This window comes from Geotrypetes seraphini, chromosome 15 (genome assembly GCF_902459505.1).
Source record: "Geotrypetes seraphini chromosome 15, aGeoSer1.1, whole genome shotgun sequence".
In the NCBI taxonomy this organism is placed as follows: Eukaryota; Metazoa; Chordata; class Amphibia; order Gymnophiona; family Dermophiidae; genus Geotrypetes; species Geotrypetes seraphini.
This window is the reverse complement of record NC_047098.1, coordinates 45385933-45410073: the sequence shown is the minus strand read 5'-3', so window position 1 is coordinate 45410073 and position 24141 is coordinate 45385933. Positions and strand designations below refer to the sequence as shown.

The 24141-nt window shown below is 39.8% G+C and overlaps 1 protein-coding gene across 1 annotated transcript in view; it reads left to right on the top strand.

Moving 5' to 3' along the window:
• The first annotated feature begins 10464 nt into the window (after nt 1-10464).
• The window catches only part of TBX4 (T-box transcription factor 4), a 98547-nt gene continuing 84870 nt past the window's right edge, over nt 10465-24141 (top strand). The window contains exons 1-2 of the mRNA XM_033922895.1: nt 10465-10919; nt 19751-19903. Coding sequence (XP_033778786.1) covers nt 19754-19903 — 150 coding nt within the window. The 5' untranslated portion in view covers nt 10465-10919; nt 19751-19753. The remainder of the gene's footprint in view (nt 10920-19750; nt 19904-24141) is intronic.

Genomic DNA, 24141 nt, shown 5'->3' with positions numbered 1-24141 from the left:
CCAAGGTTTTAAAAGACTACATTATAGGTGCTTAAGTACTTTAGAGAATCGTGCCCCTAAACACACCTACTCTGCCCCTAAATAAGCCTACTTTGAAGTACGATGACATAAGATAGGTGCCTATCTTATATAGAATCATGCCTATGAAGATGGGCACCTGTCACCCAATTAATTTTTAATTTTTTCAATTATGAGCTTGCTAAAGCTCTTAATTGAAGCCAATATACTAATTAAGTTGGTGCCTAACATAGGTACCTATTTATTTAGGTGCATATATGATGCCTATCTTTAGGCCCTTTTATAGAATTTCCCTTATATTATGTGCCAGGATTTATACTCAGTTGGCGTAAATCTTTGTGCCCAAAGTTGGGCACAGATCCAGGTGTTAACCATTTTCTATAAGTGCAACTTAGAGGACTGTTTATAGAATAGCGTTCCACACAGATTATTTTATGGCGCTCAAATTTGGGCATTAGTAGTAAAACACCCACTTAAATTATTTTTCATATAATATGCACCAACCTAGATGAATCAAACAAAATTACATGTGCATTTCAGTCTTTTCTTTAATTAAATTGTCTTCGGACCATCAAGAGTATATAGTTCCAGTAATTTTTCTGCTTGGACCTTAAATTCTTCATCAGTCTGGCATCATTTTAACTTAACTAAATTACTTTTCAGTGATATAGTGAAATTATTTAATAGAGCATATATCTTTTAAAGTCGCATCGGGGGTGATATTAGCCGACACAAATTCATGTTTCGCCCTACAAGGGCTGTCTCAAGGCAATTTCCCCTGAAAAATAATGCCATTTATCACTATCTCTCCTTGATAGACCCAGTATTAAATATTTGGATCTATCAAGGAAAGACAGTGATAAATGTCATTATGTTTCAGGGGGAAGAGCCTTGAGACAGCCCGTATAGGGCGAAACATGAATTCATGTCAGCTGCTATCACCCCCAATGCGACTTTAAAGATAAGTGCTCTATTAAATAATTTCATATATCACTGAAAAATAATTTATCCCCCTTTTACAAAACCGCAAGAGCATTTTTTTAGCATAGGCCTGCACGCTGAATGCTCTGCGCTGCTCCGGACACTCATAGAGTTCCTATGAGTGTTGGGAGCAGCACAGAGCATTCTGCATGCCGGCCTATACAAAAAAAATACTTCTGCTGTTTTGTAAAAGGGGAGTTAGCTATGTTAAATTCAAGTTTAAATTATGAAAATAATGGCGGACTGATGAAGAATTTAAGGCCCAGACTGAAAATTTACTGGAACTGCATATCCCTGATGGTCCGAAGAAAATGTATTTCAAGAAAAGACTGAAATGCAAATGTGATTTTGTTTGACTGAAATTTGGGCGCCATTTACCAAATCTAGTCCTTGATGCCTGGTTTATGCACAGTGGGGTCCATTTACTAAGCTGTGTTAAGCACTTCTGCACACCTGACACAGCAAAAATAGCCAAACATGGGATGTAGTACAGTGTTCCACCTTTCTTTTGGCAAGTCTGCATGTCATCCATGTAGTAATTAATTGTGAGGGGGGAGTGTCAGGGGTAGAGAGGGGGTGTTCCCGCACTAATCAGTTAGCGCAGCTATATTACCGTGCTAATTGGTTAGCACACGGTTAATAGGGGAATCCTTACTGGCTCTTAAAAAGGTGGGGATGAGTGCTTATGTGATAATTTTTTTAAAATATAGAGATATAACCAGAAAACAGGCTAAGCACATTAGCAATTATATCAATAGAGACTGCACTAGAACATAAGAATTGCCGCTGCTGGGTCAGACCAATGGTCCATCATGTCCAGCAGTCCGCTCACTCGGCGGCTCTTAGGTCAAAGACCATTGCCCTATTTGAGTCTGGCCTTACTTGCGTATGTTCTGTTCCAGTAGGAACTTATCCAACCTTGTCTTGAATCCCTGGAGGGTGTTTTCCCCTATAACAGCCTCCGGGAGAGCGTTCCAGATTTCTACCACTCTCTGGGTGAAGAAGAACTTCCTTACGTTTGTACGGAATCTTTTCCCTTCTATCTTTAGTGAGTGCCCTCTCGTTCTCTTCACCTTGGAGAGGGTGAACAATCTCTCTTTCTCTACTAAGTCAATTCCCTTCAATCGTTTCAAATGGTGGAGAAAAAAGACCTCACCTATCTTGTTCCGACAAGTTTCAACTTCATGAGACTTCTGTGTTTTGAGCCATTTGGTGCAATTCCTTAGTGAGGGTGAAGAATTTGTGTTTGGCGAAGACTGCTGATGGAGAATTAATGTAGTAATCCTTGATAAAGCTGGAGGTGAAATAGGGCCGCTGTTGAGCTTTTTTTGTGAATTCAAGATAAAGAATACAGTTGGACTTTGCTTTTTTTTTTTTTTTTTTTTTCAACTGCTATGGTTGTAAGCTGTGAGTGATATGGGATTGTATCAATGAAAATTGTGCTTAAAGACACATTTTTGCAATTTTTTTTTTAAGAATGCAATAGAGTAATGTGCTTAAAGTGGAGTTTTTTTAACCAAAGACTGGAGAAGCTCCTTTATATAAAATATATTCATTCTCATGAAATTGGGACTAGAGAATGACACAGGGACAAATTTTTTCCAGTCCCCTCAGGAACTCATTTTCCCGTCCCATCCCTGTGAGTTCTTTTCCTGTCCCTGCCCCATTCCTGCAAGCTCTGTCCTCATCTGTACAAGCCTCAAACACTTTAAAATCATAAGGAAATTGAGTTCCTGCGGGGATGGGGACAAATCTGTCCCTGTGTCATTCTCTAGTTGGGACTTGTTGGAGCAAGATATGTGAGGTCTTTTTCTCCACTATTTGAAACTAGTGCAGTCTCTATTGATATAATTGCTAATGTGCTTAGCCAGCTTTCTGGTTACTCTATATGTTTTAGGCTTTGCTAGTGAGATTATATAATTCCTCTTTATAACTTTAGAGCTCCTTGTATTTAGCCACGGTAGAGGTTTCTACTGCGGTCCATCCAGGTAACTGCTCCAACGTACATAGGAATTCTATGAACATCGGAGCAGTTATCTCACTGGGCTGCAGTAGAAACCTCTACCAATTCTAAAAAAAAACCCTACTGGTTGTCTAGTGTCCTCTTCAGAGTAGGAAAATCCTGAGTTCCTCCTGCCCCTGCCTGTTGCATAATCCAAATGGGGGCTGTGACTTCCCACAGCAAACTTGCAAACCTGCCATGGGAATTTGCAAACACTATTTTGATATTGAAATTGGCATAGGCAGGCGCAATACCCATTCATAAGAACATAAGAGTAGCCTTACTAGGTCAGACCAATGGTCCATCAAACCCAGTAGCCCGTTCTCACAGTGGCCAATACAGATCCCTAGTACCTGGCAAAAACCTAAAGAGTAGCAACATTCCATGCTACCAATCCAGGGCAAGTAGTGACTTCCCCATGTCTTTCTCAATAGCAGACTACGGACTTTTCCTCCAGGGATTTGTCCAAACCTTTCTTAAAACCAGCTACACTATCCGCTCATACCACAACCTCTGGCAATGCGTTCCAGAACTTAACTGTTCTCTGAGTGAAAAAAAATGTCCTCCTATTGGTTTTAAAAGTATTTCCCTGCAACTTCATTGAGTGTCCCCTGGTCTTTGTCATTTTTGACGGAGTGACAAATCGATCCTCTTGTACCCGTTCTACTCCTCTCAGGATTTTGTAGACTTCAATCACATCTCCCCTCAGCCATCTCTTTTCCAAGCTGAAGAGCCCTAATCGTTTTAGTCTTTCCTCATACGAGAGGGGCTCCATCCCTTTTATCATCTTGGTCGCTCTTCTTTGAACCTTTTCTAGCACCACTATATCTTTCATGCGATATGGAGACCAGAATTGAACACAATACTCCAGATGAGGTCGCACCATGGAGCGATACAGGGGCACATGTGACCTCCAGCTGCCATGGGAAATCGTGACCGCCATTTTGACTTTGCAGTGGGTGGAGGCAGGAATACCTTGGGATAGATCCAGCTTCAAATAGGTCACTAGACCACCAAGGGATTTTAGAAGGTAGGCCTGGGGGAGGTCAGAGCTGGTGGGTGGCCTTAAGGGGATGGATTTTCTGTCAAGAGGAGTTTGGATGGGGAGGGAGAGACAGGCTTGTAGCAGTGGTGGTGGGGAGGGTGATGGTAGGGCTATGGTTTCATTTTCTGCTTTAGTTCCTGTCAAAACCAAGTGGCAAATTTTGGTCACAGATTCAGTTTTGGTCAAAACCAAAAGCCCTGCTTTTGGCCACCCTCTGACTACAGGACATACTAAAACATCCTTTGGTAATTTTCCTGTTTGTATGTACTAATAACACACATTTATTTGTTGCCTTTACTTTCTGGAGCGGGCGTGGCATGGATTGGGAATAGGCAAAGAAGAGTTATCCAGCATGCACATTCATATTGGTTTGTGTTAACTGAATAACAGATTTAACTCAAGAGCCCTTAGACCCATAGAGGGGCATAATCGAAAGAGATGTCTAAGTCCGTTTACGTCCATCTCGCAAGTTGTCCAAAGTTAAAAAGAGCCTAAGACACATTTTCGAAAGACAAGTCCAACTTTTTTTTACTTTCAGAAATTATCTAATTATACGTCCTGCTGATCTGATTGTCCATGCCGCTAAATCGTCTATCTTTATACCACATTTCCGTCCAACTTTCCATCCAAGTCCAAAACGCCTAGAACAAGCCCTGTTGGACGTGGGAGGGGTCTGCAAAGTGATCGACTGCACACCCAGACATACCATCTAAATAGTGGGGTACCTTACAGGGCACTGCTGTGAACTTCACAAAAAGGGTGCCATGTCTTCTCCTCCCTACATCTCCCTTATAGGTTATGGTGAGCCCCCCAAACCACCTCCAGAATCCTCTAGACCCATTTATCTACCACCTCAATAGCCCTTATGGCTGCAGGAGCCACTTATATGCCAGTAAAAAAGAGTTTAGGGGGTGTATAGGGCAGTGCACATGTTTATGTATCAATGCAGTGATTACAGGGGCTTATGAGCATGGGTCCTCCTCTCTATGGGTCCCTAACCCACCCCCAAGATGACTTAAGTTGCCTCTGGGCTGGACGACTAGGCTTTCCTATGCCAGGCAGCCAGGTGATGATGGTCTGGAGGCTGAAATTTAAAGTTGTGAATAAAATTTTTATGGAGGTGGGGGGGTTGGTGATCACTGGGGTAGTGTGTGTGGGGGGGGGGTCTGTGTTATGTGTTTTCTATGCTTATCTGGTGAATTTAGGTGGATTTTTGTGACTTAGACCATGTTTTACATGGTCTAAGTCACAACGTCCAAGTTCCGTCTAGGCTCTGTTATTAAACTTTGGATTATACATGCTGTATGACTAAGTCTAAGCTGGCCCATGACCCACCCAACTCCCGCCCTCAACACGCCTCCCGAAACGCCCCATTTAGCTTTGGACGTTGAGCGGCACTATGAAGGCCTAGGTCGTTTTTAAATAGGTCCAAAACCAGTTTTATTATCGGCACTTGGACGTTTTTGAGAAATGTTCGTCCAAGTGCCGACTTAGGCCGATTTTTGGACATTATTCTCTTTCAATTATGAGCCCCATATTCTATTAATGGTGCCTTATGTTAGGCAAAACCAATCAAAAGGACTGTGGAATCGATGATCTTGATGAAAAGTGTCATAACAGTCTTCACAATGAAATGATGAAAGGGTCCAGAGAAGGGCGACTAAGATGGTTAAGGGGCTGGAGGAGTTGCCATATAGTGAAAGATTAGAGAAACTGAGCCTTTTCTCCCTCGAACAGAGGAGATTGAGAGGGGACATGATCGAAACATTCAAGGTACTGAAGGGAATAGACTTAGTAAATAAGGACAGGTTGTTCACCCTCTCCAAGGTAGGGAGAACGAGAGGGCACTCTCTAAAATTGAAAGGGGTAGATTCTGTACGAATGTAAGAAAGTTCTTCTTCACTCAGAGAGTGGTAGAAAACTGGAACACTCTTCCAGAGTCTGTTGTAGGGGAAAACACCCTCCTGGGATTCAAGACATAGTTAGACAAGTTCCTGCTGAACCAGAACATACACAGGTAAGGCTAGTCTCAATTAGGGCACTGGTCTTTGACCTAAGGGCCGTCGCGTGAGCAGACTGCTGGCCACGATGGACCACATGTCTGACCCAACAGTGGCAATTCTTATGTTCTTAAGTCCATATATATCATAATACAGATGTGTGGTGTGGACCCAACAAGGTCCATGTTTCAGAAATGACAACCTCTTTTGGGGGTCCAATCTGATGGAACCAAGAAGCAAAATAGGCTGAAAAGCATCCAAAAATATAACTGCGAGCTAAAATCTAGAGCACCGTCAGTACTGTGATATATATGGACTGATCCACTGATCTGCATCATTTCATTGTGAAGACTGTTAATACACTTTTCATCAGGATCATCCATTCCACAGTCCTGTTTCTTTTGCTTGGTTTTCCCTGTCTCACTGTGGAAGATTTTGGTGCTTCTTTTTGGCTTGCCTTAAGTTAGGCCTAACTTAAGTTGAAAACACCGTTTAAAAAAATTTAAAACCGATTTAAAACAAATAATATAGGTGCCTACATTGCACCACTTTATGATGCAGTAAGTGGCATTAGGCATCGTAAAGCGCCTCTTTAGGCACGATTCACATGAAAAGTAGGCACCAGAAATGTAGGCCTTGAAAAACCCTGGCCGCGATTATATAAATGGCATGGTCACATGATTGACAGGCGATTGGAAGCCATTTTTAAGGTGGCTGCCAATAACGGCACCTTTTATAGAATCCAGGCCTTAGTGCCTTAAATAGGTAGCAGTAAGCGTTCCTGTGGGTTTTTGGGGTGGATTTTGTTGGGGTTTTTTTTGCAAGACTCACAGCTAATTGAACAATTACTACTGGGCCTGCAAACCTAAAATTAGAAATACCCTCTTTTACTGTTGTGGTAAAAATGGACTTGGCACACTGGAAAGTCCTGTGTTAGGATGCACTAAGCCAATTTCTTCCCTCAGCATGGTAAAAAGGCCCCTTACTAGCTTCTAAATAGGTAGCCCCTAAGCAGTAACACCAATCACAGTACCCTGTAGTAATTGTAAAGACAAATGCTGTTAACAAAATTGTAAACTTTCTGTTAAACTGTACCTGCTGTAAACTAGAGTTTAACAGAAAGTTTACAATGTGCCTCTCCCTGTCCCATTCTGCAAGCTCTGTCCTCATCTGCACAAGCCTCAAACAATGACTGAACTCACGGGAACAGGACGGGGAAATAGCGTTCCTGAGGGGACGGGGAAAAAAATTGACCCCCGTGTCATGCTCTACTGTAAACCACCTTTGGTGAATCTCTTCATAACCCCTCTCCTCCTTTATGAAGCTGCGTTAGGCTTTTTTTATCGCCAACCACGGCAGTAAAAGCTCTGACGCTCATAGAATTCCCATGAGCGTTGGCGCTAATACCGCCACCCCAGCCAGCAATAAAAAAGCCTAATATGGCTTCATAAAAGGGGGGGGTCAAAGGCAATGAATAAAGCCCAGTAAATACATATATAAAATGATGGGAACAACTCCCAATGTTTGCCATATTAAGGGGTAAGGGACCCTTTGACAAAAGACAACTGACATTAGCAGCACTAAGCCTTCCCCCTTATACAAAAGCATAGCATGGTTTTTAACGCTGGCCTTAGCGCAGGGGTGTCCAATGTCGGTCCTCGAGGGCCGCATTCCAGTCGGGTTTTCAGGATTTCCCCAATGAATATGTATGAGATCTATTAGCATACAATGAAAGCAGTGCATGCAAATAGATCTCATGCATATTCATTGGGGAAATCCTGAAAACCCGACTGGATTGCGGCCCTCGAGGACCGACATTGGACACCCCTGCCTTAGCGGTAACAGCTCCTACTCTCATAGGAATTCTATGAGCGTTGGAGTTGTTACCATTGCGACTGGTGCTCAAAACCACACTACGCTTTTGTAAAAAGGGGGGGGGGAGGGGTAAATGCTTTGCATCCATTTTATACTTAAGGGCCATGTGATACTTAGGGCAGGCTAATGGATTACATGTGCTAAGCCAGGGGTAGGAAACTCCTGTCCTCGAGAGCCGTATTCCAGTTGGGTTTTCAGGATTTCCCCAATGAATATGCATTGCAAGCAGTGCATGCAAATAGATCTCCTGCATATTCATTGGGGAAATCCTGAAAACCCGACTGGAATACGGCTCTCGAGGACTGGAGTTCCCTACCCCTGTGCTAAGCTTTAGTACAGGGGTGTCCAATGTCGGTCCTCGAGGGCCGCAATCCAGTCGGGTTTTCAGGATTTCCCCAATAAATATGCATGAGATCTCTATATATGCTAAGAGATCTCATGCATCTTCATTGGGGAAATCCTATAAACCCGACTGGATTGCGGCCCTCGAGGACCGACATTGGACAACCCTGCTTTAGTAGAAGGGCCCCTAAATTGCAGGCAGGCCTTGGGGGTCCCCTTGCACCATAATTATATGCTTCAATATAACACACTCCGTATTATGAAGTGCGATCACCATAGAAATCCCAATGTGAATTTTTAGTGCCATGTATGCTCTAAACCAGGGGTAGGGAACTCCGGTCCTCGAGAGTAGTATTCTAGTCGGGTTTTCAGGATTTCCCCAATGAATATGCATTGCAAGCAGTGCATGCAAATAGATATTCATTGGGGAAATCCTGAAAACCTGACTGGAATACGGCTCTCGAGGACCGGAGTTCCCTACCCCTGCTCTAAACCTTGTACATATGCTCAACACTCAATGTGTAATTATAAACAACACACCTACACCTTTACAAAAAGCGCAGCTACAGTCTTCATGCAGGATATACAGTAATCTTCAGATGCCTCAATGGTGACTGGTTTCACACGAGTCACTCTGCCTGTGATCCGCCTAAGTTTTTTTTTTTTAATTTATATTCCGCATATCCTACAATTCTGTGCAGATTACAAATTATTCAGATACTCAAGCATTTTTCCCTAACTGTCCCAGTGGGCTCCCACTCTATCTAATGTATCTGGAGCAATGGGGATTAAGTAACTTGCCCAGGATCACAAGGAGCAGTGCAGGATTTGAACCCACAAGCTCAGGGTGCCGAGGCACCATTGCACCACACATTCCCACAGACTTCAAATACTGTTTAGTTAAAATACTCATGAAACACACATTTTTGAAAAAAAAAAATTCACAATAATCCATATTTAAAAGGTACTTAGCTTGAGAAAGTGTGTCTCTTTTTAGAGACTTGGGCCAGATAGCCTGACATGGGCCATGTTTCACTCATACTCTTACTGTGTCAAAGGCTGGTATCAACATTCTGAAAGATGCCCTAAATCTCTCATCTGTATGCTCTAAAGATACTTTCTGCTATTTTTTTTTTTTTTCTCTTTTCTGCTTAGAAAATTGTTCCTTCCGATTGTTGTTGCAAGATAAAATGCCCATAGGTCAACCTCATCAATCTGAGAATCCTGACCAGGTCTTACTTGAAATGAATCTGCAATTTGAAAGTTTATCGTCAATATATTGAAATAAACATTGTTTTTCAAAAACAATTCACAGTATGAAAAAAGTAGACAGTTCATCCATATGGGTATAATTAGAGTTATTTATCTATTTATCTAGGGGCAGCGGGATAACTTTTTTGGCTGGAGGGGCCAAACAAACCAATCTCTGTCCTCACCCCCAAGTTCTCTAATCGCTGATGCTGACCTGAACCCCAACACCCACCCCCCCATCTTGCTGCCTCTGTGCTTAGCCTCTGGTTTCGGAAGTGACAGTGGGGTCTTTTGCTCTTTACTTATGACGGTTTATGATTTCAGCTGTATTTTTACCTGAATTGCAAACTTTCCTAGAAAAATAAAAAAAAAAAGCTTTACTTCTACATATCAAACAGAAATATATAATAATAATAACTTTATTTTTCTATACCGCCATAGTCAGATGACTTCTAGGCGGTTCACATCGAAAGAAGGCTGGACATTCAGCGAATTACAAATGCATGAGGGGGATTGTTAGAGAAGAAAGGGGGTTGTTGGGGGGCAGATAAACCCAAAATTGGCAGATAAACTAAAAACTGCAAACTGTGGCTTGCTAGAAAGTAGCGGTACATCTTCTTTAAGGAGGCAGTGCTGTGCTTGTAAATCAGATACTTTTCTCTGCTCCCTCCCCCCTTTTTATAAAAGGGACAAATTAAGACGTTTATTTATCTTGTGATTCTTTCCTACTACATAAGACTATTGTGTGTCTTTTTACCATTTCATATATTTCAGATGGGCATCGAATGGGTTAAAGCTCTTGAAAATTAGGGTCCTAAAACGAATCTGATTTTTTTTACTGGAGAAAAAGTTACAAGAAAGTGGGGGGGGGGGGGGGGAGGGGAGGCAGGATTCATCCTTTGCTGTGACGAGCTAAGGTACTTACATGGGGGTAGATGGGGCTAATAGTTTGGAGCGTAATAGTTGGTTGTGTTTTCCAGGAGTCCCTGGATGGAATCTGGCAGCAGCTGAGCTAAGCTGGGTCTGATTGACGGCTGCAACGTCAGCAGAGAGGAAGGAATGGGGGTGGGGGGAAGGCCACAAACTTTATCTCTATGGAGCATTTGGAGACAAGATCAAGGCAAAGATTCGGTGGGATCTAAAATGGTCCCACTGATAACGAGAGCCCACCTCGGTGGCCATGCGGCTGACCTGAAAGCTGCCTAGGACCGAGTCTTGAATTCGGATCTGTGCAGGGTCATCCTCCTCCCACTCCTCGCCTTTTCCATAAGCCGCACGGTACAGGAACCGGAGCCTCGACAAAGCAAGGAAGGGATCTGGAACTCGGCTTTCCAGAAATGCTGCGCCCATACTTTGAATACTTTTAAGAGGAGGTTTTCCAAAGCCCAGAACTTCTGCAATCGGTGTAAGTGGCTGCCTTTTGACACTTTTCCTAATCGTTTTGCTTTCCTCCCAAAGCGGAATCTCAAGGCTCTGGTACTGGCTACGATTTCTACCCAAATGAGCTGAGCCCAACTGTGGGACTTATTTAGAGCGTGAGGTTGAACCAGCTCGGATTGGAGTTCAGTGTCCATCCTTGTTTGTCCCTAAATCTGTCTATGTGAGAGCTGGAGAAAGCTTTCTTTATTTGTTTCCCCAAATCGTCCCCAAGTATGACGCCGCTTGGTTTTGTCTCTAGCAAAATACTCTGATCATGGTAAAGTCGCAAACAGTTAAAATAAGGCAGAAAAATATTCCATATTGCTTATTTCTTTCCACCTTCCCAACAAAATTACATAATTCTGTCTGCTAAAAGGCCTTGAAAGTTGAAGGGACGAAAAGGCACTCTTTTAAGGTTGATGTCATCTGTGGTCAAGAAAGTTAAAACCCAGAATTTCAAACTTAAACAAGATCATTAGTTCCCTCAAACCCAACATAACGACTTAATGTGTTTGCGCGCGTGCGTAATATTGACAATATTAGTATTTGGAATTTCGACCTTCCTACCTATCTTCTGTTCTGCAGGTTAAGTGTTGCAGCTTTTGCTGACCTTCGACACCTCTCCCCCCACCCCCAGGGCTCTGAAACTGTCTTTCAGCCAGTCTGCTAGGTTCTGGGCGTTTGGCCTACCGCTTTTAAACTCCGTTTGAAGCAGTTTAAAGATTTAGTAAGGTTAGATCAGGGGCCTTTGAGCAAATGGTTTACATTATCTTCAGATTTTTGAAGTTTCTCAGTGAGTGGAGATTGCACTTTTCTCTCGAATAAAAAGGAAAGAAAGAAAGAGAAAACGTCGTCGTTAGTCGAATAATATTTTTATTCTTGCTCATAGAGCTGGGTTACAAAATGAAATATTTAAACAAACGACCTGCAATAATATCAACATTTTTTTATGCTATGCAATTCTATTATATTTATTTATCTATTGGTTATTAGGGTTAATTAACTGCCTTTATGAAGAGTTTCATTGAGTTGTTGCTGGAAAAATACAAGTTAATAGTTGCTACAATACATACAAGTGCAAGAATAGTTTAGGTTTAAAGAAACTGCAGTGGACAAGTGAATGAACCCAGAGTGTAATCATTAGAATGTTTAAATAAGCTTGAACTCTTTTTTGCATTATCTAAAACAATGTCAAAACAGAGAATTTTGTTTCTGTAAATTGGCACTTAACGAAGTAAGATAACACTCTTTTCAGCTACAGTGGCAAAATAACGCTCTTGGGCTGAGAACTTTTCAGCACCCTCTCATATGTAATAAAAGTGATTTATCTGTTTATGAGACCTATTGAAATTATGTCAGTTTATTTTTCTACCTATAGGCCAGTATTAAACATAGACCCTTTTAACACACAACCATCTTACCTTATTCATAATCTGCCTCTTTTTTTAATGCAGGCCAGACTAAACCTGAATACTTGAGTGTGATTGTGGGGGTTAAGGATAAGTCCATTTACTAGGAATATCTTGTTGTTTGGGTTTCTTTCTGATGACTTCAATATTCTTTAGGTGAGAGGATACTGGCCGAGCAGCACTAGTGCATCCTTATCACTTTGATGTCAACAGGCACTTTGTAAAAATAGAGCATTTTCTTTTGAAGAGTTTGTGTCTGTACAGAAGTGTACACATTTTCTTATACAGAAATGTGTGGTGTTTAAAAATACCCCTCACTATTCAGAAAGCCAATGAAAAATATTATATATAGATATCCTCAATTAATCTCTTGATATTCAAATATTATTTATTCAAGCATTTTTTTTCCTTTGTATGGTAAAAAAAAATGATTTATAATGTTACAATCTGAAAATCAGTTATATTAAATTTGATATTTTCACAGTGTTATGCATAATAAATTCAATTTAGACATCAGTTATTAAAGGGACACAGTAACATTTTAACCATTGCTATAGTACAAATTAAGGTACAATGTTGCTTAAGAGAAGGACAATTCTAAAATAATCTACAAATGATAGGATGCAAGTGGTACAAATAACAAATAGACTTATGGAAGGATACAGGTTCCTATCACCAGGAGCTTATGATCTTCATAAGTCATTAAAAATGGATTTGGAAAAATACACTACTTATTTCTAGGATAAGCAGCATAAAATCTGTTTTGGAATCTAACCCGGTACTTGTGACCTAGATTGGTCGCTGTTGGAAACAGGATACTGGGCTCGATGGACCTTCAGTCTATATGGCAATTCTTATGTTCATTATATCAATATTATAGCAATGCTATACTTATTTCCTAGTGAGACATAGAAATATAAGCATAGCACTGGAATATTAGTCTTAAAAGTTACCTAAATGTGTGATTCTATATAGTTTAATGGCAATTCCTGTGTCTTCATTCATATATCTCAAGGTCTGTGCTAGCCCTATGGAAAATGAAGGCAGATAAAGACCATATGGCCTATCCAGTCTGGCCATCCATACCATCTTCGGTCTCTTCCTCTCCCTTAGAGATCCTATGTACTTGTCCCAACAGTGCATCTGTTTCCCAGAAAGACATGAATCCTAATTGATGGAAAGCCCTTTCAGTTTGCTTTTCTAAGAAACCAGGTACCCATAGGTCGTATCTGGCCTTTCTTAATAGTTAATGTGATGTTTTGTCAAAAGGGTTCCTTTAAATAGGATATTTGTTTTTAAGCAGAATTCATTCTCTGTATGGATAGACACTTTTTTTCCCGAGTTTCCCTTTGGAGCAGGAATGTTTATGAGTCGTGGGTCTTAAAGCAACCAAGGGAGTACTTGAGGCCTATTTTCCAGGCAGATGCAGTGTGGGAAAGAGCTTCGGACATTATGAAAGAGAGAGAAAGCATGTACTTTACAAAAATGCATCTCTGCAATTTCCAGGTCTGGTTTTATAAATAATATAATAACAAAACTCTTGGAAAGTACTATATATACCTTATATTTAGTATACATACATATTACTAAGTAGTAAGCCTAAGAGGATATGTCAAAGGAAAATACATAATTGTGGGATCTAGGCTACCCCTGTCCATCTTGTCCATTGCTAAGGCCAACAGTCTACCTTGGGACTCTTGGATTGAAGGCCAGAGTTAAAATTTTAAAAAAGGGTTTTAAGATCAGTTATGAATCTTTTATAGGAGGGCTTATTTCAAAAAGCTCACAGATGATGTTACACACAACTAGTGGATTCATGGGGCAGAAGGTGGTTATAGCTAGCAGGTTTTGGGACTGGCATGGAAGGGAGCCAATGGGGACACAGGTATAAGCGGCTAAGAAATTGTTTAAATAAATAAATAAATAACAATAAATAATATAATATAATACTAGCAAGAGGATCACATTCTCCCAGAATTTATTATAATATGCCTCAGTTCCTTTATTTCTTCTCTGATCCATGAGCCTACATATGACCTTCTTGTTTGTTTATTTATTTATTGGGCTTTGTTAATCTCCTTTATGATGAAATTCAGCCAAGGTGGCATGTTGTAGCCTCCAGGATCAGAGAGGACCTGACCACTTAAGTTGCAGAGAACAATAAAATAAATAGAATCCCCCCCCCTAAAAAAACAACAACAAAAAAACCCAACTATAAGAGTGTTATGAAGGAAGAATTTCAACAAAATTAATTCGCTTATATGTCAGCATAGGAAAAAGTGAGATACTTCCCTTACTGCCTACATATGTTGTCTGAGGTAAGTGTGAAATGTGTCCAATAACACCGATTACGTATGTTTTTCCTACAGTATTCCATATTCAACTTTAAAATACTGAAAAATATAAGAAAACCTTAACTATATACTCATGAAGACAGTCACCCTCCAAACACCTCAATCAACAATCTCTTTTTAATAACCCATGCTGTCTAAAATATAAAAAAATGCACTGCACTACCTAATAACATAGTGCTGGTTTATCCAAGTTGTGTGCAGTAATAAATAAGGGCTTTTTTTTTGGAGAGGATGGGGAGAAGCTGATAAATCTGGCTCAAGTTTAGGATAATAGACTTGGAACAGTTAACCAAAGTAGAAACAACTCTGTGATTTTGTTTATCCAGGACGGATCACGATCATATACAGAAGTTTTAACTGTAAATTAAAGCGGCTGGTGATATATTTTTATTCAAAAGAAAAAAAAGAAAGGAATACTTACCTAAACAATGTGACACAGTCAACTTATAAAACTGAACTGAGTGTATTGATATGCCCATCGAATGTTGCGCAACTTTAAATCACAAGCACGAGCTCTCCTCTTGCTGGGCACATTTTTAACAGAAGTCAAGCTGATGAGCAGCAGTCTCAGAATAACTGTCATGTCTTATCTTTATTGGCTTTTCCCAGTCTCTGTCCAAGTTTAAAAGCGACTGCCTCATATCTAAGTGGGCTTGCACTTAGCATGTTTATAGAAGGCATTTTTGTACCATTATTATTACCAACTGTTTAAATGGGTTCACCAAGTAGAAATTTGGGTGATATTGGAATAATCTGTGAGACTTTGACGGGGGACATTCAAAATGAAAGCCAACTATGTTTCCAGGGTTTTTGGTTTTATAATAATAAAATATCTTGGAAAAAAGAAAGACGCCTCAACTTTGCCAGATTCACGATAGTAAATTGCAGTCATGGGGTATAACAACTAGAAAAAAAATGTTATAAAGATTTCATTTGCTAAAGTACTCCAGCATTAAACATTTAATCACTGTGGGAATGGATGCAGCCCAGTTTCAAAATAAAGAGTTGTCTTCTGAGAGGATCCAGCACTTTCCTGAAAACAAAGGGGTGGGGGGGGGGGGGGGATCCAAACCTGCTATGAAAATCTTGGTGAAGCAGATCAAGTTCAGCTCGGGTTATTTTCTTTCCACATCTTCAATGAATATAGACCTTTCCTAAACTAACTTCTGAAGCGAATTTAAAAACCTCCCACCTTTTTTTACTGCATTATCTTTCTTTTTTTTTTTTCTTAGCTAAAATGTAGCAATTTCAAACCTAGACCGGTCTCTCTTCCTTATAGGTTATATGATTAGACATTGCGGTGTCAATAGTTCAAACTATGTTTAAAATAGTTCTAAAGGAGCTCATAATGTATCAAAGTCACTTGATATTTGTTGTAGTGAACAATCTCTATGTTCATATCAACTGGCTTATTTTCAATTCATCCAAGATAATATCGCAGTGAATTATATTCTTTCACTGGTTCCTAAACCTCAACCCACAATTGTCCATAGACCAGATCAGAAGAGATTTATATGTAAAATAATGGGAGACACGTTTTAAACTGATTGCTGTAGCTCTGGAATAGCCGTGCAAGAACTGACATCTGAATCTCGTGTTTTGTTTGTAGGAGACTGAGGTGGCTTTTGACAGGTTCCTATTTCTTAAGTGCATTTTAACTTTAAAAAAAGTGATTATATATCATGTTTTATGTCCATTTTATTTTGGATAGCATCAGCGAAGGTAAGATTATTTTAAAACCATTAAGACGATGAGTTAAACGTACAAAAATAAGGTATGGATGTATAAATCCATTTTAGTTATTTTAGAAAACAATACTTCCTTGGAAAAGTGATTATGGCAGAACCTGTTGAAAAATCCAACTATTATAATCATAAGGCATATAGTGTTAAAAAAAAAAAAAGGACTGGAAGGAGAATGAAGAGCAATTTAATTATTGTTAAAGAACCTTGAAGGCCAGTGTTTAAAATATGCTTTCAAGTTTCATGTGGGATGAGCAGGAAAATGTCATTTCGTCATTCTTTTGAACCTTCAATGATAGTTTGTTTAGTAAAAATAGAGACCAGGGGTGAGACATTGTTTCATATTCTTCTGGAAAATCAGAAAACTCATTTAAAATATACTTCGAGAAAGAGAACAGTGGAGTTTGTAGGGACAATAAAGGCAGATGATGCCTTCTAATTGATATATTTTGGAACATCTAACTTAAAACATCTACAAACGACGCTTAAACCAGTGGAAAGGAAAGTGAGAAAAAGTTTTCCCTTTGGATTTAAAGTGACGTCCACTACATTCTTTTTTTTTTTTTTTGTCAAGTTCTTTATTGATTTTCTAAACTTCAAAAGTGCAATACACAAATATATATCATATAATAAATTAATAAAAGCACATTCAACTTACAAATATGCATAACCAACCATTTTCTCCCACCCAATGATTATTCAATAAAACACAGAAACATAGGGCTCCTTTTATCAAGCCGCGCTAGCGGGGTTAACGCGTGCAAATTTTCATCACGCGTTAACCCCTGCGCTGGCCAAAAACTACCACCTGCTCAAGAGGAGGCGGTAGCGGCTAGCACGGCCGGTGATTTAGCACATGCTATTACGCGTATCAAACCGCTAGCGCGGCTTGATAAAAGGAGCCCATAGACTATCCCAATAACTTTACCCTATTCAGATTAAAAATATCCTCCCACCCTCTTCCCACCCCAGGTGGACATACTCAAAAGTCAAATTAGGACAGAAATAGCCCCCTCCCACCCTTTCCTGGATATGTATGAAAATAAACCAAAACTGACTCATAATCAAAGACCTACTATAGTGAAGTAATATATGATGTCAACGGCCCCCAAACCAGCTTAAATAAATTACTGTGCCCCAAACTATCGGCATTCATTTTTTCATATCTATAGCTGGAGCACAAATTTGCCCACCACTATATTCTTCTGTATTTACTCTAGCACGGAAAGGCGTAACAAGATATTTTGAGTTATTCTAATAAAGCAATATAATCTTCCTGCAACTGTTTACAGCATTCAATGTATTGCAGAGGGTCTTTGCTTCAGTTCTAAACTGTTGAGAAATGGCTGTTTAGTAAAGGTTTGAGCCTGTTCTATTCACTAAAAGTTTGCACGGAAGCAAACCTTTAGTAAATCAGCTTAGGTGTACATAATGAAACTCCCAACTTCCTGAATGGAAAGACATTAATATTAGTAAGGTCACTACCAAACTCTCTCAGAATTATCCTTTGATCCAACTCCATTTTGATGCAATCAGCTACCAGTAAAATCCCCAACTGGCTCCCAATGTGTTGGTGTTAGAGTAAGTTAATGGAAGTGTCACAGAACTTGCATCAATCCGCTGATAAATTAAAAGAAATGCTTCCACAAACTTAACAGAAGAGAGAAATGTAAAGAAACAGCAGGTTTTGCATTTACTTAAAATATTTTTTTTTTTTAATTTATAACATTTTATTGAAGGCAATAATTAAATATAATATAATACAAATAGATTTCATTTCAAATAGATTCACAATTATGATATTTTCATACATATTTCTATCATTCCTCCAAAATATATTTCCATAAGACCCATATCAACCCCCCTACCACCCCCACCTCCCTAATTAAAAAAAAAAAAATCTTTTAAGACAAGCTTCGGGGGTTATTAGTAAAACCTGCTTTCCACTGCTTCAGTTCTTCCTTGCCAGGGCAGTGTTTTAGGGTCTGCGCGAAGCTGGTCTATATCTTTAAATATAATTGCAAACAGCAACGCTTAGCGTTTTATTTGGGAAGGATACCCATTAATTTAGCTGGACGATGATATCAAATGGCTTTAATTTGCAAAATGCTATAAGACCGAAATGAAAACAACAGCAGTGTCATAAAATAAGAACCCACAGGTTGGCCAAGTTCAGGCCCATCTAAAAAGCTCACGTAAAGCTGGCTTTCCTTCTCTCGATCTCTCAGTGGCTTTCATCTTGCTTCAATATATGAACATAAACAGTTTAAGCTTCTTTTCTGGGGACTGTTTTCAAAAAGGGGTTTCCACCATTCTGTTGTGCTTTTTACTGTATACACTGGGGTTGTGCAAATGGCAAACAAAGAATTTTTTATTTTTTTTTAAGGCAATTTAAGAGCAATGTTGGGAAGTTAAACTAGAGTTCCGGGGACCCAATTTTATAGATTTTCCTTAGGTACATAGGAGGGAAAATCTTTAGAAAGCAATTCCAACCTTTTGAGACAACACCTACATTTCCCTAGGATAGACTTCTACCTTCTTTATGATGCTGATTTTTTTTAAATTTTCTGTTTCCTAATCACGTGCAACATACATAGTAAATGACAGCAGAAAAAGACCTAAATGGTCCATCCAGTCTGCCCAACTCCTGTTCAGGTCTTTGAGATGTATATTCTACTGTTATAACTGTTTAACTGTATCCATGACATCTTGTTTGCCTGTCTTGGCTGTTTAGATTGTAAGCTCTTTCGAGCAGGGACTGTTTTCTTCTTCTTTATGACTCTGTGCAGCACTGCATGCATCTGACAGTGCTATAGAAATGCAGTAAAACCTTAGCTTGCAAGTAACTTGGTATGCAAGTGTTTTGCAAGACAAGCAAAACATTTCATTAAATTTTAACTTGATATACAAACAAGGTCTTGCAATACAAGTACATACAGTATACGCACATCACGTCATCACAACTGAGCCGATGGTTCTTCTCTCTCTGACGCTGCAGGAGTGTAGTGACTGTTCTAAACAAGCAAGGTCTTGCAATACGAGTGCATACAGCATTTTGTATTAAAGTTTTTGGGTTGTGGAGCTTCCATTATTTCTTCTGGAGAAATTCGCTTTGATATACCAGTGTTTTGAATTAGAAGCATGTTTTTGGAATGAATTATGCTTGCAAACCAAGATTTTACTGTAATTAATAGTAAGTTATAAGATGAATTTTCCTGGTCAATTTCTATAGATAATTACATGTACACACTACTTGGTTCTAAGACAGTGCATGTGCGGGAAATAACAGTGTTTTTTTAACTGTTTTTAAAGGCAATGCTCCAGGAGAAGGGCCCCTCAGAGAGCCAAGAAGGCTTTAAAGCAGCAGCAGCAGCCCCAGCCGCTGGCCACACAGAGTCTACCACGGGATCACCCATCCTTGGAGTAGCCGGATTGAGCAGTTCCCCGAACCAGGATTCAGAGCAGGTATATGATGTCGTTATTCTTCTTATGATGTAAACGTTAAGTGGAGGCTGCTTTTTTGTTTTTTGTTTCCATTCTTGTGAAACGGGCTGCTCAATCCGAATTCTGCATCCCCTATAGTCTATTTCAGCTGTTATTGGTTGTAATGACCATGAAAGAAGTTGTCACTCCATGATTACTAGTGAAGGGGAAAGGACTCTGGTAACCCAATTCCCTTCTGGTTTTCTGTCCTGCATAGGAAACATTTTGTCATAGGAGTGATTACTTTCATCTCTTGTGCCATTGTGCCATATCTAATATTTCACACCTTTTATCTAGTACTGCCTGGTTGTGAAATGGTGAATCATAGCATTGATGATGCTTTCTAGAACTAAATAAGTGATCTGTAATGTCGCTACTGGTTGCAGTACAGTATATCCATTCCTGCAGGTTACATACTTGGAGATCAATTGGTGTTTAGGGCCAGGGGTCTTCCTTGGTGAAGGGAGCCCTCCCATCCTCCACCCTATCTCTGTTCTTCTCCCTTCCTATATAGAGAGCATGGTCTAAGTGTGATACTAACCTTCCCCCTTCACCTTCCTCCTTGACAGCACAGATAAACAAGAAAAGGATAGCTGAAGAATTTGCAAGGGTGCCTTTTCCCCTAAGTACGACTTCATACTAGAGCCATAATTTTTTATGGAAACATTTCATATTTTCCTACTTTTCTATAGTTATACTCTCTGAACATTGGTTTATTGTTTTAAAAAAGCACTAAAAGGGGATGAGCATTTTTTTTTTTTTTACTTTATATATTACATTTCAGGTACATTGTAAAATATTTTGTTGTTCAGAGCTCCATGTAATTAACGCTGTATTTTTGTTGAGAAAGTATGATTTCAGCCTCAAAAGCAACTATTTTACTGTCATTGCTACAAATGGATGCATTGAGAAATGTTTCCACTTGTTCTCTGTGTTTATGTTCCCCTTTTATGAGGGGTGCTGAAAAGTTCTCAGCCCAACCAAGAAGAGAATGACTTGGATATGGTTCAATCAGTTATCTAAAACAATGTCAAAACAGAGAATTTTGTTTCTGTAAATTGGCACTTAACGAAGTAAGATAACACTCTTTTCAGCTACAGTGGCAAAATAACGCTCAGAATTTAGGAAGCTGGTTGGTTGGGTTGAGAATTTTTCAGCACCCTCTCATATTTAATAAAAGTGAGGCAAGTATAGGACAATCAAGCCATTGTAAAGTCACTGATGAGGTTGGCTCTTATTGGTGGAATGAGGCATTATGACATCACAATTTCAGCTCTGGTTACCAGACACTGAAACTCTTCACACTACAAGAGGTGCTGAAAATATCTCAGCCCAAGCAGGAATAGAATGATCTGAAACCATGTCAAAACACAGAATTTTGTTTCTGCAAATTGACACTTAATGAAATAAGATAACACTCTTTTCAGGGCTACAGTGGCAAAATAACGCTTTTTAGGAAGTTTTTTAAGAACGAATTTAGGAAGTTGGTTGGTTGGTTGGGCTGAGAACTTTTTAGCACCTCCTTGTAAGTTACTAATATTACATTGTAAAGCTTAAAGGTGATGGAGGGTTGAACCTTTGAGTGACACCACTGGGGACCAGTATTAATAATAATAAAAAAAAAGAGAAAGAAAGAGAAGGAGCAAGTTCTTTGATACCATAAGTTATCACCCCTTTTAAGTGCGGAATTGCTAGATCTGCTGTTTACAAGTTTTCAGTCTGCCAATTCCCATACATGTGACTGGAAAAATACAATTTGCCCTTTCTAGATTTCTGCATTTTTCGCATTTCAGAGCTGCCATAAACAAACAATTTGGGTGCCCACAGATCCATTACCAAATGTTTTAATATGCAGCACTTCAGTATGAGTCCCAGAATCACAATACGCAGTCTATGGTGTCAACGAAATAGCAAGCTCTTGTTTTGCTTCTAAGAACTAATACACCGAGGAGGGGAAGTTATCATGGCGGTCTACCATTAAGATGGGTTATTTTACCACAAATAACTAAACATACAAGGGGCCGCTGAAAAGTTCTCAGCCCAAACACGAAGAGAATGATATTCCACACTTTTCTTGATGCATTTTTGTTTCGATGAAATGAAACGAAAAGTGTCTTGAAAAGTATGGAATAATTCCTGTTTCATGGCTCCACATCATTCTCTTCTTGGTTGGGCTGAGAACTTTTCAGATGACCCTCGTAAGAGAAATGTCTCTAGAAATGCTTTATATAATAAAAGAGCCAAGTATAGGATGATCAAGCCATTGTGACTTCAGTGATGAGATTGGATCTTAAGCACTGGTGGAATTAGGCATTATGACATCACAATATCAGCTCTGATTACTAGAACCTTCACACTAAGGAGGAAAGCTATTAGTGGCCTGCCTAGATGCCCTAGGGTTGCAAGGTAATGTTCTCTCATGGTTCAAAGGGTTCCTTGGATCAAGACTTTATCAGGTTAGGTCTAACAATCAGCTTTCCGTAGCTTGGAAAAACCCTTGCAGGGTCCCTCAGGGTTCCCCACTCTCATCCACATTGTTTAATGTGTATCTATCTTCTCTGGAGTTTCATTTAACCAGGGGTCTCAAAGTCCCTCCTTGAGGGCCGCAATCCAGTCGGGTTTTCAGGATTTCCCCAATGAATATGCATGAGATCTATGTGCATGTACTGCTTTCAATGCATAATCATTGGGGAAATCCTGAAAACCCAACTGGATTGCGGCCCTCAAGGAGGGACTTTAAGATCCCTGCATTGAACAAACTGGGCTCTAGACCAGGGGTAGGCAATTCCGGTCCTCGAGAGCCGGAGCCAGGTCAGGTTTTCAGGATATCCACAATGAATATGTATGAGATGGATTTGCATGCACTGCTTCCTTGAGATGCAAATCTATTTCATACATATTTATTGTGGATTTCCTGAAAACCTGACCTGGCTCCGGCTCTTGAGGACCGGAATTTCCTACCCCTGCTCTAGACTGTACCAAGAAAGAGATAGCTAGGCTTGGACTGATTCACAATACGGAGGTCAAATTAATTTATGGTCTACAGACAGGGCCGGATTTAGATGAAAAGAGGCCCTAGGCTATGCCACTTATGAGGCCCTTTCACCTCCCATTGAACCCCCACCCCACCCCCCTCCGATGCCAGCCTGCCTGCTTCCCATCCCCCTTCCACTGAAACCCACCGATGCCAGTCTCGGCCGCCCTGTCCTGACGGATCCACGTTTTGCCTCTCTCTCCGCGGGGCTGGGCTTTGCCCAGCTGTTTCCGGACTGACGTCTTTCCCTCCCCGATCCTCCTCCCAGGGCAAGAAAAAGAAAGGGAGAAGCCGAGTCAGCGCCCCGTTGTGGCCAGAGTCGGTTCCGATCCCAAAGCGGATTTTATTATTTATGATATAATCATGAAAATATAAAATAAAGCATGTAATATACATTTTAAAATATGCAAATTAAAACATATGTTAAGAACATACTTAGAATTCCGCGAAATGAAGATATTGTCACAAAAAAAATTTTCAATAGTCTATAAACACTTCACTAAAGTATTGAACCTACTGAACTCAAAAGGCGAGAATCAAATGATCGTGTACGCAATCCTAAAATAAGAATCTTTTCTAATAACATTAACACGTGTTTCATATTATCAAAGTAACACGAATATAACCGAACGTCGGGATATCAATAGGTCTGTTCGTTTGTCTGTTCCAATCTACACCAATCTGCACTTTATTTATGCAAGAACAAACCAGAGCTTAGTAGCATAAGGCACGTCAATATTTGCCATAGCAATCAGTAAACGTATGAACTATACTTTGGTGCAATCTAGTATATACAAACGAACAGACCCAATGAGCCGAACGCATTGATCTTAACCAATACATTTTTATGTTTATTAGTCATATGTGTAGAATTTCTCCTTATTTTCGGTTCAGTGTTTTAGTGTTCACTGTTTTTAGAATAGTGTAATTTTAATTTTGCTAACAATTTGAATGTAGGCCCCTCTTGATCTTGAGGCCCTAGGCTGAAGCCTAGTTAGCCTATAGGAAAATCCGGCCCTGTCTACAGAAATATGATCATGTGACTCCTATCTACCTTGAGTTGCATTGGCTTCCAGTGGAGGCGCACATTTTGTTTAAGCTGGGTTGTCTTTGTTGCAAAGTTGCATATGGTATTGCTCCAAACTATATGATCGATAGATTTCTCATAGCACTCCATAAACATAGA